We start from the raw sequence: 17,080 nt of genomic DNA on the forward strand, positions 1-17,080 counted from the left end.
TCTAAATATAACCTGAACTCAGATTTTCCTACACTTGTTCGGGGAGAAAAAATAGTATTGCTCATGTTCTTTTCTGTCATTATGTGTGTGCATTTGAAAGAAACAAAAAACCTGGTGTATATCCCAAACTTGAACCGTATGCGGTTCTTTCAGAGGTGATTTAATACGTCCCTGTGTTCTACAGAGAGCACGGGGTAACCCTTCCCGTCTCTGTTAGCCAGCTTTCCGACACATTGAAGCCACACAAACATTCAAAGCTGTGAAAATTGTCCCACAGATTTAAACAGTTTACAGAAGTAACCACCACTTTCCAAGTGCTGGTTGCGCCCTCATTATGCTCTGTCCCTGCTGCAGTTTGATGGCGTGCTACCAGAAGAGGAGGAAGCAGTGGTGGAGAGTCCTGTGGAGAAAGACCTGGCCATTGCAAATATCATGGGAGAAAAGATTGAGATCATTGCCCCTGTGAACTCCCCTTCCTTGGACTTCAATGACAATGAAGACATTCCCACTGAGCTCAGTGACTCGTCGGAGACCCATGACGAAGGTATGTGGGGAAGAGCCACTGTCAGCATTGTGTTCAGCCCTCTACTGCCCTTTCCAGTGAGGCACCGGGGTAGCAACTACCGAATCCCTTTTCTGAGCCCTATGACTTCGGAAGGCACAAAGAACTCCCATTCTGGGCCGTGGAAAGCTAATGTGGGTGGGGGTAACTGGAGGGGTGTCACTAAAATAACAGTGGTGGTTAATTACCCCTTCTGATGTTACAACTCTTGCCTTGGGAGCAGTGGAGGAAAGGGTCGAAGAACCTCCTTTGGGTCTCTTCTTCACTGGGGTTAGAGTAAAACTAACTAAAGTCCTGGTACTCTAAAAGCACAGGATCACGGTTGGGCTTTGTGGGCCTGTTTCCTCACAGGGGAAGTCCAGGCCTTTTACGAGGATCTGAATGGCCGTCAGTATGTGAATGAGGTGTTCAACTTCAGCGTGGACAAACTATACGACTTGCTCTTCACGGACTCCCAGTTCCAGAGGGACTTCATGGAACAGCGCCGGTTCTCTGGTGAGCGGCACGGGGTGAAGCCCAGTGATGATGGGCACGTTCCCTGTGAGGAGCAAAGGCCTGCACAAAAGGGAGGTCTCTGCCTGTGGTTCTTGACTACATCCCTGGAAATGCAACTTCACCTGAAGATAAAGGGTTTGGATAATAGTCTTAGGAAATCTTGGGATCGCTTTCGTCTGTGCTGACTGTAATTAAAAGCAGTTAGAACCAGCCTTGTTTGGCTGTCTGAATTATATTTCCTAAAAGCTGGATCTAAGTTTGTAGCAGAGCCAGGCTCTTTCTTTTTTTCCCCCTAACCTCAGCTGAGGCCTGATCCTGTCTTCAAGGCTTAAAAGTCTGTAGAAAAATCCACATCAGACACTGGGACAGACTGTGCAGTTGATGCTTTTACAAAGAGAGCGTTCCTCGGCATACTGCGGTCTTCCTTTTCCCTGTCGCTGTCGGTTTGCAAAAGGAGAGAGACCTCCAGCCTCTCCCCTTCCCCATACACTGAAAGAGGGGAAGACTTCTTATTCCTCGGGCATTTCTAAATCTGAAGCCATGCTACAATGGGGCTCTTTCTACAGCTGCTCTGCCTGCCCCTCTGAGTAGCAGACTTGTGGGACTCTGAAAGGTCAGGGCAAAGCCACTGGAGGAAAAAAAAAAATCATATGTTAACTGTCCGATCGACAGCCCCAGGCACAGATGTTCCCATGTAATCTTGGGAGTGGTACAATACCAGCAGTTATGTCCGTGACTCCCTTGTGCTGATATGCCTCGTCCCTGCAGTGACCGCATTTAGGAGAGGAGACCTTTCTTTAGCACTTGGTCTGGCTCTACTGCTTCTGCCACCAAGCTCTGCAGGGAGGAGGAAATATTCTCTTGACCTTGGTTGTATGATTCTGCTTTCCCTAGGGAATGGACCTGAGACCCCTCTCCAATTAAAAGTAATTGGAGTAATTGGAGTATTGTTTTTTTCTCCCAGATATTATCTTTCATCCCTGGAAGAAGGAAGAAAATGGCAATCAGACCAGAGTGATCCTGTACACTATCACCCTCACCAACCCTCTGGCCCCCAAAACTGCCACCGTCACTGAGACGCAGGTACGTGAAAGGGGAGCAGGGACGTAATGCTTTGTCGAAACGGATCTGACATGTATTTTCATGTCTCGGGCATGCGGCTTTGCACATTTGCATTCTCCCTATACATTCTCCTTTACACCTTTTTCTTGTATTAACTTGCTACCCAGTATCACTGCAAATGTGAACAGCTGATCTTCCACGCACACTGGATTGCATTGCAAGGAAGGGACCGTGAATTTTCTAGGAAAAGCAGACCAGTTTGCAAACAAGCAGCGTATTCCAACGACCATGTTTGTTGCCTGTACGGGTGGTCTTGAGCTGTGCTCGGTGAAACAGATGCTGTTCATTAGCAGGACTGGCAAGAAGGTCAGATACTGTCAGCTAGTGCTTCCCACAGCTGTTCATAGAGATGTCCAGGCTTTTTACCGGTGAGGAGAGTCAGACAACCTGTGCAAACAGGTGAAAAATGGGAGCATCTGCAGTGCGCTACAAGAGCCAGGCTGGCTGTGTGTGCTAGAGGCTGCAGCCTCCATCTGTGTCCAGGGACATGTCCAAGTGTTCAAGGGTAAAAGCTGTGAGTTAGCTTGGGAGAATATTAAGAGGGAGTCGAGAAAAGACGGGGTGGCTGGGTGGTACATTTCAGAGAGAAGAGAATCTCAGCAGCGAGGTGTGCCCTGTAAGGATGGGAGGAACCGTGCTGAAGCAAAGATTGTGTGCAGGGAAGACGGAGACAGAATAGGGGAGTGATGGGCAGAGGGAAGCAGCGCGCTCTGAGGCAAGCAGGGACATAACCTACTTGATTCTGAATACGGGGTCAACCACAGGGATGTACTTTGCAGTGTCCTCGCTGCAGAGGTAAGTGGAAGGAGTCTGTAAGAAGAGCCATGCTTCCACGTATGAGTCTGCGGTTACTGTGTCTGCCGCCTTGTGAGGTTTGTTTTGGGGCAAAGAAAGAAAGATTGGAAGCACTTAAAAGGGATGAACAACAGGTTTTCCGATATTTACAATCACAGAATAACTTAAGATAGAAGGGACTTCAGGAAGTCGTCTGGTCCAACTTCTGCTCCAAGCAGGACCGTGTCTGGTATTAGATCAGATTGCTCCCTGATGAGCTAGTGATCGGTTTACTGAGAAGAAGTAACACTGATCACTTGCAGAGGCCCCGAAGAACCGGTACTCAGGTGGCGGTGTATGTAATTACATAACTGATACAAAATGCTGGAGGCTGAGCTGCTGGAATTTATGCCCGTTTTGAAATGTGCCATTGGGAAACACCTGAGAGGAACTTTCGGTTTTCTTGAATATGCCTGTCAGAAAAGAAGAGCTGCTTTTATTGAAAAATTGTAGAGATGGAGCTCGGGCATGTGCACGGTCTCTTATTTGTGGTGGAGCTGTTTTAGTAAAGTGGTAGTGAAGATGCCTGTCTACCAAAGCCTCGTTCTAACCAGACTAATGACTGCCTTGCATGCTGTCTTTTATGCAGACAATGTACAAAGCCAGCCAAGAAAGCGAGTGCTATGTCATAGATGCAGAGGTGCTAACTCACGACGTTCCCTACCATGATTATTTCTACACCATTAACCGCTACACGTTGACTCGTGTTGCCAGAAACAAAAGCCGACTCAGGTACGCTTCTTGTGGGGTAAACAGCCTTGCTGACGACCGAAAGTCACCTCTGGGAACTGGGGTGGGAATTCTGCTGCTCGGTGTGTTAGAAGGGGCTGGGGAGGACTTAACCTTATTTCTTTGTCCTTGTCGTCAGAACCCTCCTATTGTGGGAGAGGCAGCCACCTATGGTGGTGACCTCGAGCAAACAATAAAATCGCTTCAGAGGAGTTGCAGCTGGATAAGGGACAGGATTCACAGACTTTTCTTGCCTCCTCCTTTGAAGCAGTGGCTTGTCAGTTGCCACCTGGCATGCACAGTAGACAAAATGCAGCAGGCACTAGGACGTATCTCCAGAGACTCTCTCTCTGAGGAGCGTTTGGGGGGACAAGCAGAGGAGTTTGGTACCAAGCAAAGCTATGGGCGTTCGTGTTTGACTTGGATAAGTAATGTGTGTGTCTGCCACTTGGCCAAAGGTCTCGGGAGTCCTCTCAGGGGAGGCTCCCTTGAGGCCTTCCTGCTGCTGCCTTTGGGAGGACTTTTCATGCAGTGCTTCAGACCCAGAAACATGAAGGGCTGAGACCATTCCAGAAGTAACAGTGTGCGTGATTATTTTGCATATTTACGTGGACAAAGGCTTGTGAACTGACATCACCTCCTGGAAGCAAAATTCAGTGCGACTTTCCCTCTTTCACATAGGGTTTCCACAGAGTTACGTTACAGGAAACAGCCTTGGGGGCTGGTGAAATCCTTCATCGAGAAAAATTTCTGGAGTGGCCTAGAAGATTATTTCCATCATTTGGGTAAGAAGACTGGCAGTGACTGGAGCTGCGGTAATGTCCCACAGAAGGTGTCACCCTAAAGCCTGTGCACGCTTCCCTGTAAGCAGGCGGCCAACAGCGTGGTGTCTGCTTGCCAGCCTACCGGGGGCGAGATGTCAGGGTGGCTTTCAAAGAGGGCCAAGCCAAGGTTATTATCGCAACAGTCGGTAGCGCTTGCTGGAATTACACAGGTCATCAGATCCTGCTTTCTGGCACGAGCACAGGCAGTCAGGGCCCGGGGCTTGGCTACAGGCGTAAGGGCTACGCAGCGTTATCTTCCCCTGGCACAGCCAGCGCCAGCCCACGCCAGGATGCGTTGGCTCGGACGGCACTCCACCAAGCGGCTGTGCCGTTAGAGGGCTCTAGGTTGATGCCAGTGTGCAAGGCTGGCGCCCCTTCTGTTAAACGCTCCTCTTCCTGTCTTTGCAGAGAGTGAACTGACCAAAACCGAGAGCACGTACTTGGCTGAGGTCCACAGACAATCCCCCAAAGAGAAAGTGAGCAAGCAATCGACCGTGCGCCGGAGGAAACGGGCCCACGCCCACCTGCGGGTGCCACACTTGGAGGAGGTGCTGAGTCCCGTCACCACCCCCACGGATGAGGAGGTTGCACATCGAATCAAGCACGTGGCAGGTCAGAAAAGTGCACACACCTCAGGGTTGGGGGTGGGGAACGGGGCACCTCCGGAGACACACTGGAGCCTTGTTGGAGGGAGGGTTAATGGGAGAGAGGGATCAGGGCTTTCTAGAGCAGCGGATGCATGTGTCTGAATGAGATGGAGGGGCGGGTGAAGAGTCGTCCTCCCCATCGGATGGCCTGTCACAGCCTAAGTGCATCTCCTCAGGTTCCACTCAGACACGGCACATCCCTGAGGAGAGCCCCAGCGGTTTCCACCTGCAGAGTGTCTCCAAGCTGCTCGTTGTTATCAGTTGTGTGTAAGTGATCTTTTCTGCTCTCCCTTCACAGTCCATCCGTCTGTCGTCTTTGGGCCTCTCGCATCTTTGGCGTTCTGCGCTCCCCTGTGCCAGTCTTTTCTCTCTCTCTCGTTCCTCTCTGTTCCCAAACTTTGTTGAGGACAGAAAAGCAATGAGAGGCAGAAAAGAATGAGTTAAAATTTCTCCCAAAAGCCCCATCAGATGTTTTGTCTGGCTTGATCGCAGCTCTTGCAGACCCAAGCCAGCCACTGATACGGCTCCGTAGCTGCTTATTTCATCGAAGTCTCTCCTCTCCCCTCAGTTTTGACCTTGCTTTAACCAAGAATGGGCTCCACCTTCCTGCATGTACCTAGGAGTCCTCAGGGGAGGTCTGCTCTACCGTACGGGACACAGGCAGTGTTGTTAGCTGGCGCAGGAGGCAAGGGGCAAGCTGTGCAAGAAGGGGAGTCAGCAGTTGGACAGTGCAGTTGGACAAACAGAAAGAGGCTCTTTTATTTTAGGGACCCAGTTTAGAGATTTTGATTGATTTTTCTGATGTCATCTAACAAACGTATTTTGTGAGCCAAGTCTTTTAATGTCATATGCCAACAAGCTAGCTGTTATCAGGAAAGATCACCGTGCAAAGCATTCTGGGGGTGGCTGAGAAAGAGACTGTGCCATCACAACAGGGCTCAGTGTTTGTGAGGAGTCTGTTTGCTACTTCTTTCCTCTGAACTGGCAAACTCTGGTTGGGTACTTGGAAATGTCTGCTTCTGGGCAGTGACTTTGGAGAGAGGTACCATCCTGGAAAGAAGCTGGACCATTTAGAGATGATTTCTGTGAAATAAGGATAGGAAAACGGGAGGCAGGAGAGATGGGTGAGATTTTTGGTAGCTCAGCAGCAAGAACTAGGTTTACTTTGGGTCCTGTTTCTGCCACCACCTTTCACAGTTGCTAGTCTTGGACTATACTGGATCTGTGCTCAAAATGAGCCCCACATATCCCTATGACTCTGCCGTTAGGCCCAAAACCCAGGAGTATTTGTTGTTTCTCTGCCTTTTGGGCTGTCGAGAGCTTTCGTGCGTTAGTGTTGCAGCTGTTGCGGGATGGGACTTGTGAAGCAGTCCAGTCTGAAGGAGTGATCTGGATATGGCTGGGGTTTCGTTTCAGCACTTAGGGAAATGGAAGCCTAATGCTAACCCCGGCGGAATAGAGGGCGTTTGCGCATTCTTTGCTTAAGCTCCATCCATCTTTTTGTGAGGTCTGAAGAAGCTGAGATCTGTAGACTGATGTTAGTATTCAGAATTCAGCTCCGTTCTGTTTCTTTCTCCCGTAGGGGATGAAGACTGGATAGGTTTACAGCAGCAAACCAAAAGCTTCCCACCAAACGCAGTTCAGTAACTGACTGACATTTGGGTAGATGTGACTGCACACGTAGCAGCAGCGCAGGTATTTGTGGGAGATGTGGGCCGTGTGGCAGATCTTTGTGGGCAGACAGCCTGGTGCTGTCCTGTGTGTCTGGACAGGTGAGGTGACCGATGTTTTTGGTAGGAAGGCACAGATGCTTTAAAACAATCTCTATTTACAGGCTACTAGCTTAGAGTGGTCAGAGCGCCCTTCGCTACTGTTTCCAGAGCACATCTGGCCAGTTGCCATCTGCCTGAATTGGCTTATAGTGGGCCATTCTTCCAGCAAAACAGCAGCATTATTCAGAGACAGGCACAAGCGTGTTATTTTGGAATCTATTCCCTGAGCCTGTCAGTGTGGCTGATAGATAGGAGGAGCGGAAATGCCAGCGCGTGGTGGTGGCAGTGGCAGGGGAGAAGCAGCTGCAGTACCTGTCTGGTAAGAGCACTGGCTTGCACGGCGTGCGGTGCGGTTCCCATCACTGGGCATGGTGTCAGTAGGTAAGGGATAGGTGCACGCAGGCTGGAATGTGCATTTCCACCGGTGACAGTGCCCCACATGGGCACTCTCTGTGCTTGTCCACAAGAGCCACCCACAGCTAGCCTTTTACTGACTCTCACCCGCAATTGCAGGCACATGAATATTGTCCTTCCTTCTTGCCTGTCTTCCCGCTGTTCCTATCTTCCCTCCTCCCCCATATATCTTCTGTACCCTCTATGAGCTTTCTGTGCTCAGCCCAGTTTTTCCCATCCTGTGTCAGTCTGTTTCTAACCTGCAGCTACTCCGTCTTTTCTCTTCCCTGCTCCCATTAGGATCTGTTTCAGGTACTGTCTTTTTTAACCTCTTTATTCTCCCATTTCCCTCCCTTTCTTTGCATTCAGCACAGCCACCCATCCAGCCTGTTCTGTCTGCTCCATCTGTCATCCCTGTCTCTCTCTGTCCTTGCTCTCTCGTCTCTCCCAGAAGGTGAAGTTTTGAGCTCTGTGATCGCCTGGCCCTTACTCAGATTAAATTCCCACTCCCGTACAGAGTAGCCCTGGACCCCAGAAACCTTGTTAAAGCCCTGGGTGTTTTCCCAGGTGGGAATGGCAGGGAATGGAGTTATGAAGTGCTCATAGTAAATTGACATGTCTTTTTCTTTTTTTATTCCCAGTCTGGTGTTGTTGGTCATTCTTAACATGATGCTGTTCTACAAACTCTGGATGTTGGAATATACCACCCAGACGCTCACGGCCTGGCAGGGCTTGCGGCTACAGGAAAGGTAATGTCACGCCTTGTCCATTTTGTCTTTGTCTCTTCTCGTATGCTTCCTGTTGATGTTCGATAGAGGGTTTGATAGACTGCTAGAGCCTAGGGTTCTCAAGTAGGTGGCTTCTCTTCTCTATTTACAAGAAAGGTAAGACTTTAGACAGATCAAGCTGCTAGGTAGCTGAAGCTGTGAGGCCATCACCATTTCTGGATAAGTTTTATACTGTTGGACAGGTAGAGCAGAAGACGGTGAGTTAAAGGCCACTTCTGCAGCTTCTCAGTCTCCCGTGTAATTGAGGACACAGGCTCTATGAAGAAATGTTCTGCAACCTCGGGCCAACGTTGTCACCTCCCTCCTTTGCTGGCTAAACTTCTGTTTATGAAGAGCATGTGTATCCAAATGAGAACTGGAGCTTGTGGCACCCAGTTAACTGAGAAATATTTTGAAAGGTCCAGATACCAGCAAATTGGTACAGTGGGGGAGGAGGACAGTGAGCACTAGGAGGGCACAGGGAGCTCTATAATGACCTCGAGTTCCCTGGAGGCAGAGGTGGTAAGCAGTGAAACGCCACTGCCGATGACTGCCTTTCTTCATAACTGGTAGTGTGGAACCTGGTCCGAGGCCTTTTGAGCACGCTGTTACAGAATGTCGTACTGAGTGTGTGCTTACTGACATGTTTGCAGGCCTCTAGGCAGTAAGGCAGGGTTTCCATATTGTCCTTTGCAGAAGGCACACTGCCTGCCTCAAACCAGCCCGAGTTTGTTCCCGGGCTCGGTCTTCATTATAGGCTCTCCCATCTTGTCTGGATTCGAAGACTGCTTTGCCAGCTGCTGTTTCCCGGGATGCCCTCCAGAGCCCTTTCTGTAGATGGCACTTACACTGGCGGCTTGATGTTGTTTGTACTGAGGGCCAGCAGTTTTGTGTTGTGAGTGAGTTCCCTCTGGCATTTGGGGCGAATGCTCTCTGTACACAGAATGCTAGATAATCCTGCTCTCCTGCTTTGAGTCACTATTTTTAGCAGCTGAGATGTGGACATAGAGGCCCCCCCCCTCCCCCCCCCCCCCCTTTTTTTTAGAGTGTTTTTGTCCCCATTATGCCCCGGCAGTATTTTTGTGTGGTCACAGCGATCCCCTTGCTGGCTCTTTGCTTTGTCTTTTAAACATCTTAGTGCAGTGCTACTTCAGTGCTGTCTTTCCTTTGCAGGACCTGCTTCCTGGGATGGGCTTTCCCATTTCTCCTTTTCAGGGAGGACTTGCTCTTTTCCATAACAGCCTCTGTATACTCTTGGTATTTGGGCCATGACTGTAGTATTAGCGTAGGGCTCATTCAGTGCTCGTGTGCTTCTTGTAATGTGCATGTACTGGAATCGTATTATTCCCTTGCAAAGGTAACCTCATTGTATTGTGACAGCGATTGCAGAGAGGCTGCGGAAATAGGTGCTGCACCACACCCTGCCCTGTGAGAGACCAAAACCATCTGCTGGGATCCAAGGCTGGGTGTGCTTAGAAGCGGTTTAAGGCTCCGCAGACATTTCCTTCCTCTCTGGTTCCAATGAGACTTAGATTCAGTGGAGCGAGGGGCAGTCAGTGGTCCCCCTAAGCTAAGTACCAATTCTAAATGTGTAACCTCTCCAGCTGGACAAGGGAAGCAATCTTTATTAGGAGTAGAGTGTTATTTTTTGAGAGACTAGAATTGCCACCATTGGGACTGGAACCATTGTTTTATCATCATGATGTTTTTTACTCTGTTACGCAGCAGATCCCAGGGCTGGAGGATGCCGAGTCAGACAGGTGCCAGCGCTCAGCCACTGATGGGGAGGGGGCCAGGACTGGCTGCCCGCGGCTGCCACTCGGGGGCACGTGATGGGGCTCGAGCAAGTGCCAGCCCTGAGCCCGGCGAGCGGGCGGAGCCGGGCCAGGCCAAGGCGAGGATAAAGCTCAGTGGGGCCGAGCGACGCAAGGAGCGCAGCGACGAGGAGCGTGGTCAAGGCAGTTAGCACGGCAGTTGGCGACGGCAGGAAGGCGCGGCAGAGGCCGGCACGCTCTGCCCTCCTCCTGAGGTAAGAGGGAACAAAGTAAGGTGTTATACTGCTAGGAAGGAGAAAAGCAACTTAGCAAAGAGGTTAGTCTGGGGAGCTATTGCTAACATAGGAACTCCCATAGGAGGGATATCTTTAGAAGCTCTACTCAGACTCCAGCATAGGAGGCTGAAGACCAGGACTATAGTTCTTGAAGTAGCCTGCAAAGCAAGCAACATTTCCTTGCATAAGATGGGCAACACCTAAGAGAGGAGGGATTTAAGTACCTAAGCAGGGTCTTCAAGTGTAAGGCAAAGTCAGAGAGGTTTAGCTCTCTTAGCAACAGGTAAAGCTGTTGGTATTGCAGCCTCAGGGGAGAAGCTGCAGGGCACCTGCCTCAGACTAGCAAGAGGAACATTCAGCATACTCTCAAAGGGGGAGAGGCTGTGCCCTTAGGCAGAAGGTAAAGCTATCTATCTTAGCCATGCCTTGGGCGAGAAGCTAAGGGCCCCTAATTCAGACCAGCAAGGAGAAAAGAGGCTACATTCGGCTTACCTTCAAAGGGCGACGGCCTCTGCCGTGCCTTCCTGCCGTCGCCAACTGCCGTGCTAACTGCCTTGACCACGCTCCTCGTCGCTGCGCTCCTTGCGTCGCTCGGCCCCACTGAGCTTTATCCTCGCCTTGGCCTGGCCCGGCTCCGCCCGCTCGCTGGGCTCAGGGCTGGCACTTGCTCGAGCCCCATCACGTGCCCCCGAGTGGCAGCCGCGGGCAGCCAGTCCTGGCCCCCTCCCCATCAGTGGCTGAGCGCTGGCACCTGCCCTCAGCCAGCCCCATGCAGCAGCCTCCAGTCCTGGCCTGGGGGAGTGGTTGCGCCTCGAGGGAGGGGCTTGGTGCCCCCACTTACCTGCCATTGCAAAAGAGAGTTGGTGCTGCGATGATGCCTCGAGATAAAGGCAAAGCCTTGTACTAACAATGCTAATGCAGCATGTCTAGAAAAACACAACCACAGACGCGGTACATGGCAGTCTGTCCAACAGCATAACGTTCATGTAAGCACTGCCTTCCTTTGGTACACGCATCTCTGCCTTCTGGCCTCAGGCTTTCCCCTGGAAACTGGGCATTCAGCTATAAGCACATTAGGGCACTTCTGCAAATGCAAGTCTTTGCTATTACCATGGTTAACAGAGTTACATGGGTATGCAGTACAGGAAAATGCAAAGCACATAAGGAGATACTTCCTCAAGGAGGAAAACTGCCTCGTGGGTGGAGAGATTGGCCGGAAATTGACACAACCTGCCCTCCAATGCGCTTTGCTCCAGGTCGACCATAGCTTTCCCAGATTCACTCTTGCTCATATTCTGCCTGACAGGTTACCCCAATCCCAGACAGAATGGGCCCAGTTATTAGAATCTCAGCAGAAGTATCATGACTCAGAGCTACAGAAATGGCGTGAGATCATCAAATCTTCGGTGATGCTTCTAGACCAGGTGAGAATGCCACTCTGGCCAGTTGACACTGTGACTGGACGGGCACCATGTCCTCTCAGCTGGCTAGCTGCCCGCCTGTGATCCCACAGCCTTACCTGGTTCCACTGCAGCCAGTGAGGTAGATGACCTCTGTTCCCATCTCCCTTTAGAGGCCTCTTCTGAGGTAGGTGCGTGCGGTAGATCCCAACGGCTGCTCATAGGATGCCACAGCTTCTCTTTCCTCTCTTAAGTCCAGGCAAGTCAAGGAGAGAGATCTGCAAGGCCAAAGCCTTAGATTAGACACCACATCTTGTATCTAGTCTCGGGCATCCCCGTGGGGTCTGTAAAGACCTGCTCAGTCCCCGTTTAGAATGCAGAATTTTTCCCCTTCTGGCCTGGGTTCACACGCAGCTGGCGAGGACCGAGGGGACGCTCTGCACGGGCTCTTAATGCCGCAAAGTCAGCGGTTTCAGCACCCGCTGCCAAAGCGCCGGTTATATGCTGGCCTGCTTATAATGGGGCTTGTGAATGAAAGGTGCTCTCCGGTATGGCGAGAGGAGCTCACGTGGCACCTCATTCTGCTCGCCCCTTCCTTGTTATTTTGGAAAATGGCCTCTCGCCGGCTCCCTTTTCGATCCCCGTTTCTCTACGCGCACATCCCAGCCCTGGCGTACCTGTGCCAAAAAACAGAAGAATGTGATTTCAATACTTTGTATGGAAGGAAGAGGCAACTGAAGGCACTGGTGGGGAAGGAAAACCCAAAGGCTCTCTCTCACCTCTTGGATTTAGAGTAGCATCACATTGGAGACATTTCTTGTCTTGCAGATGAAGGACTCGCTAATAAACCTTCAGAATGGCATCGGGTCCCGGGACTTCGGGTCAGATCCAGAGGAGAAACGGAAACGTTTCCACTAACAGGCAGGAATGCAGGAGGCCAGAGGACGGTGTGCAATATGTGTATATAGGATATATAAATATATATATAAATATATATATATATATACACAGAATATAAATATATATATTATATACAGATTTTAAGAGAAAAAAAGCCTATGTATCGTGAGGAAGGATTGACCTCCAGCACTGGCTGAAATGGAGCGTCTCTGGAGTAGCGTGGTGTGCGTATGGCGGGGGGGGCTGTGCTCTCCCGGCACTGCGGTGCGCGTAGGGGCTCACCAAAGTGGGCTCCCCTGGGCCTTTGCACCACTCTTCTGTATATTCCTGGCTGTTTGTCTGTCTGGCTGTCTGTTTTGTTCTTGTTTGTTTCAAAGGGAAGCATCAGAGCGGGTGTCCCTCCCCTCCTCCCTGCGCATGAGGGTCCCTGACTGACTGTAATAATGCCTATGTATAAAGGGGACACTGTCAAATGTCTTACCTTGCTGCCTTCAGGGCAGAGAGGTTTTGGCAATCACCGTCAGTCCCTTACGGAACTGCTCAGCATTCGGAGAGGAGGCCTCGGAAGGAATTGCTCCAGGTCTGTAGACAGCAGGTCTCATTGGCAATCACCTCCCACATCTCTTGGAGCAGAAATGCAATTTGCTGTCATGCTGGCCAGCCTGGTTCAGAGAGCAAAGCACAGAATGTACATGAGCTGAAATGCTTTCTCCAAACACTAATTTGTTTCCTCCTGTTACTGATACTGCATTAATAGCCAGGGAGATGGCGGGGAAGGGGGGATATCTGCCTACATGCTGCTCAGATGGAGGAGAGCCACACCTCAGACAGCACGCTTCCATTTCCTTTGACAGTGTCCCCTTTACATTTTCTGCGGTTCTCCGCTTTCCACGTGCTCGAGTCCCTGCCGTTAAGTCACCCCTGCGCTCAAGGGCTACATCGGTGCTGAAAGAGCTACCTATGTGACTTCCCACGATAGGAGGAGTGCCCCAGCTTAAAAACAAAACCAAAATTAGTATTTACTTGCAAGCCCTCCTTTCCGCCAAGCCACGTTCTATTAGCAGGATGCGGGAGAGCTAAGGAACTCCACAGAACAGCTTTCGCTACGCTGCTCGGCAAAGTTTTCCTCTCGCCCCTGGTCAGCAAGACCATTTCATACGTACCTCCTAGCCTTCTTCAGGGTGGGTGTTTAGATGAATTACAGCTGTGGCATCTATCCATCAGTCCAGAAGAAGTTACAGGGACCAAAAGAAAAAACAAAGGACGGTCAGTGGGCGCAGGACAGATGTGAGCAAATGTCCACAACGTGAGGCAACTCCTATCACCCGGATACTGAAGCCTTTGCTCTGTAAGCAGGTCAGGTCCTAGAGATGCCTTAAAAAGGCAACATGCATTTTTACTTGTTCCGGAGGTTAATGTCAAACTCCCAGCAGCAGCCAAATAAGGGAGAGAGGCAGAGAGGCCATGCTGTGGAGTGTACCAACACCACTGCGAGTGAGTGGGTGCAGGGTGCTTCTCTGAGTAATTAATAAACGCTTTCTCTTCTTACCCAGCCAGGTAGATTAGCTGCTATGTGAAGTCCTCAGTCTCCGCCTTGTTCAACGTCAGGGTTTTTCCACGTTCTAAAGGGCAGGAGGGAGTCAGCTGACTATCTCCCGTATGCAAACAGCGCAGTTCTAGCTCATCCGTTGTCTCTAGTTCCCGTGGGCACTGAAAGAGCAGGGGAGAAAAGGGTGAGTAAATGGTCCCTGTATCAGAGACTCCCATCTGCACAACTCGGGGACAAAGTAAGAGTCTAAGGAAAACCCTCGCAAGCTCCTGTTCATGTAGCCTGACCAGGGAGAGGTGCTGTTGGTGGTGGTGGGGAACTCAGTGATTTCTCCCAGCGTGCCCAAGTGTCACGATCGAATGCTAACTGCAGCGTGTCCCAGGGAAGACTCACATTTGAAGGAGCGAGGATGAAGACATTTAAGAGTGGGAAACTCAAGGTACAATTGGCAAAAAGCATGCCTGGGAAACTAGGGAGTTGTAACTTGTATTTATGACTATTTATTTAATTTAATGCTGCTGACTACTGTACTACTCCCTAGCTTTTTCCAGCGAGGCTGCTGAAATGGCTACTGTACAGTGAGACTGAGCTCCTAGCGCCTGGGAAGAGCATTCTGCTGCTGGTCTCGGGACGGGAGGGCACCGACTCCCCGCTGTTACTTGCCCCACCGACTGAGAAAGAGTCTCGTTTCCCCATCGTTCACTTCCATAATTGCTCAGTATAGAAAATTCCTTTCCTGCCCACCTTCCTCTTTCCTAGATTTTAATTCAAAGCGGCAGGGAAGGAGATAGATAGACAGAAAGACCTGTGCTCGCCACCTTGCACATGCCAGAAAAGGAAAAGGCTGGATTTTGGGAGAGAAACTTGCAGTGTGGGTCTCTGCAACCCGGCAGGCAGGGTTCCATACGCAGACAGCCAAAGCTCACCAAGAAACAGAAACCCACCTGTCTGAGAGCATCCAAAATAAATGCTAGTAATCAAAATTGTTTTCTTACTGTTTTGGCATTGTCTTGCTAGCTGTGGAAGGAAAAAAAATCCATTTAGTCATCTGTGTAGCCTTCTTCCTCTGCAGCGGTTTTCCAGACTGCCGTCTTCGTTAGGTTCTGGACTTTCCCATTGACGCTGCTTCCTCGGACTTGGCCTCAGAGACGGAATTTTGCAAGTTTTGCTCAATTGGCACGAGGCCGTGCACGGGCACTTAAAACAATCTTAGGTAGGAACATTCGTTCTGCCTGCGCTTTACTCTAAATTGGGTTTAATGTGTTTGATGGGTATCCTGACGCACGGCTGCACCGAGTCCTTCCATGAACAACACTGTTGTTCAACAAACAGAACCTTGTAGCGTGCAGCGTCCTTCAGACTGAGGAAGGTTTATCTGCTAGAAGTTAGGTTTCCTTTTCTCAGACTCCTAGTTGATGTGCTTTCTTTTCACCACCTAGCAGCAAGTCTGGCTTGGAGTCGGATAGGGGTCAAGACCCTATATTGCCTCTTAATTTATCATAGCAGTAATAAAAGGAAAAAAAGAAAGCTTTTTCTTTTCTTTCTTAAGAGGTAAAGCCCACACCAGCACCAGAGGTGAGGGCGTAACCAAAACCACAGCAAGGTTTTTGTCTGGCTGCCTTCTTCCAGAGAGTTGAGATAGGAAATACCTCCTAGCGCAGTTCAGTTCCACCGGACAGAATAATTCCTTTTGCATCCATAGAAAAATTTGGCCCTTTCACTTTACGATTAAATTTCCTGAATAAATTAGTAATGCTTTCTAGGAGCAAGACTGCACAACCTGAATAATGTTGCAGGAGGGGGTACTTCTGCCGTCCCTAAGCAGGCACGGCCAGGTGGTAGCTTGGCTTTCATTGGCAGGGTTTCACTTCTTTACTTGCCTGCGTTGCTTACCTGTGCCAGAAAACCCACGCGGATGGTCGTTCGTACCACCTCGCCGACACGCTTCCCCTGCCAGGTCCTCCGTCCGATCCTTCTGCCGCTGGTAATCTGCCAGGTGAGCGTAGCTAGGTTTTAATTTGCAGAAACTTAACAACTACAAAACAGATGTTTTAGAAAGCATTTCTCTAGCCAAATGTAATACATACAAATCAATGCCAACAGCTGGTAGTCTAATTCTTGCCAAATACCATACTATCTACTGGGAGGAGGAGGAAGAGAGAAGGCAAAAGTTGTTGCACTTTCTGACTTCCTGCTTTGTACATCTCACCTGCTTATACAGGAGGATGATACAGTCATTAATCCCAGCTTCATACAGTCTTATTTCCAGTAACTATCTGCCTTCTACTGCTTACTTTAAAAGAGGCGTTTTGGGTTCTGCTCTCTGGGACAAGCTCAAATTGAATTTGAGACCCAGATAACAGCTATGCAATAACGCATATCATAAAATAGATACCAAATGTATCTAGTGCAGAATCTGCGGGTAAACTCTGGGAAAGATGAAAGGCTTACGTTATTTCAGGTGGCGAGATCAGAAACGTGTGCCCAAGACAGGGGCATTGCTGGGTCTGCGCGTTCCTTGTAGAAGATAGGGAGGAACCTGCAATGGAAAGAATAGTAGCTCAGCTATTAATTAATTGGACAACCATACTTTTGGGTGTTTAGTCAAAAATGAACTAATAATCCAAGGCATAGGTCACCCACAGAACTTTGATATTAACTGATATTAACAGATACTAAATTCTCCATAAATCCTTTGGGAGCAGAGAGGCGAAGTAACATAACCTTGATCTCCCCCAACATATCTCAGGTATGCTGCTGACAGAGAATATGTATTTACTCACAGCTTATATTCAGCCATACCAGCAGACTGCTTGTGACCACCTGACTCCATCTATCTACCTACATCAGTGCTTTCTAACAAAGAGAAACCTAAGAGATATATGTCTTTACTATAATACGACCCTACGTTGAAAGAGGCAGTGGTTCAAAGCGCGATACTGTGCTCGACTTAAAGCAGCGGCACGAAAGCTGCTCTGAAATAATGACCCCCTGCATTGCCATATCTCCTCTCAGAAAGTCTTGCATGCCAGGCTG

The 17,080-nt window shown here is 49.8% G+C and overlaps 1 protein-coding gene and 1 long non-coding RNA gene across 5 annotated transcripts in view; one reads left to right on the plus strand and one right to left on the minus strand.

Annotated features, from left to right (window-relative positions):
* GRAMD1B (GRAM domain containing 1B) overlaps positions 1 to 12,633 on the plus strand; it is a 169,763-nt gene extending 157,130 nt beyond the window's left edge. For 2 of the 4 annotated variants that reach the window (XM_064524291.1, XM_026099222.2), the window contains exons 11-20: positions 355 to 544; positions 914 to 1,057; positions 2,022 to 2,140; positions 3,603 to 3,745; positions 4,424 to 4,527; positions 4,975 to 5,178; positions 5,390 to 5,480; positions 8,020 to 8,127; positions 11,502 to 11,619; positions 12,424 to 12,633. In XM_064524291.1, the coding sequence (XP_064380361.1) occupies positions 355 to 544; positions 914 to 1,057; positions 2,022 to 2,140; positions 3,603 to 3,745; positions 4,424 to 4,527; positions 4,975 to 5,178; positions 5,390 to 5,480; positions 8,020 to 8,127; positions 11,502 to 11,619; positions 12,424 to 12,513 (1,311 nt within the window). In that variant the 3' untranslated portion in view covers positions 12,514 to 12,633. The other 2 variants (XR_010392509.1, XM_064524292.1) reach the window with 2 other exon arrangements.
* LOC112982674 (uncharacterized) lies at positions 11,617 to 14,183 on the minus strand. Its single transcript, XR_010392510.1, has 5 exons — positions 14,045 to 14,183; positions 13,659 to 13,708; positions 12,977 to 13,157; positions 12,375 to 12,509; positions 11,617 to 11,873 (listed from the first exon to the last, which is right to left on the minus strand). It is a non-coding gene; the product is annotated as an uncharacterized LOC112982674 (long non-coding RNA).
* Between the last annotated feature and the right edge of the window lie 2,897 nt (positions 14,184 to 17,080).

Source organism: Dromaius novaehollandiae, chromosome 21 (genome assembly GCF_036370855.1).
Source record: "Dromaius novaehollandiae isolate bDroNov1 chromosome 21, bDroNov1.hap1, whole genome shotgun sequence".
Taxonomy (NCBI): Eukaryota; Metazoa; Chordata; class Aves; order Casuariiformes; family Dromaiidae; genus Dromaius; species Dromaius novaehollandiae.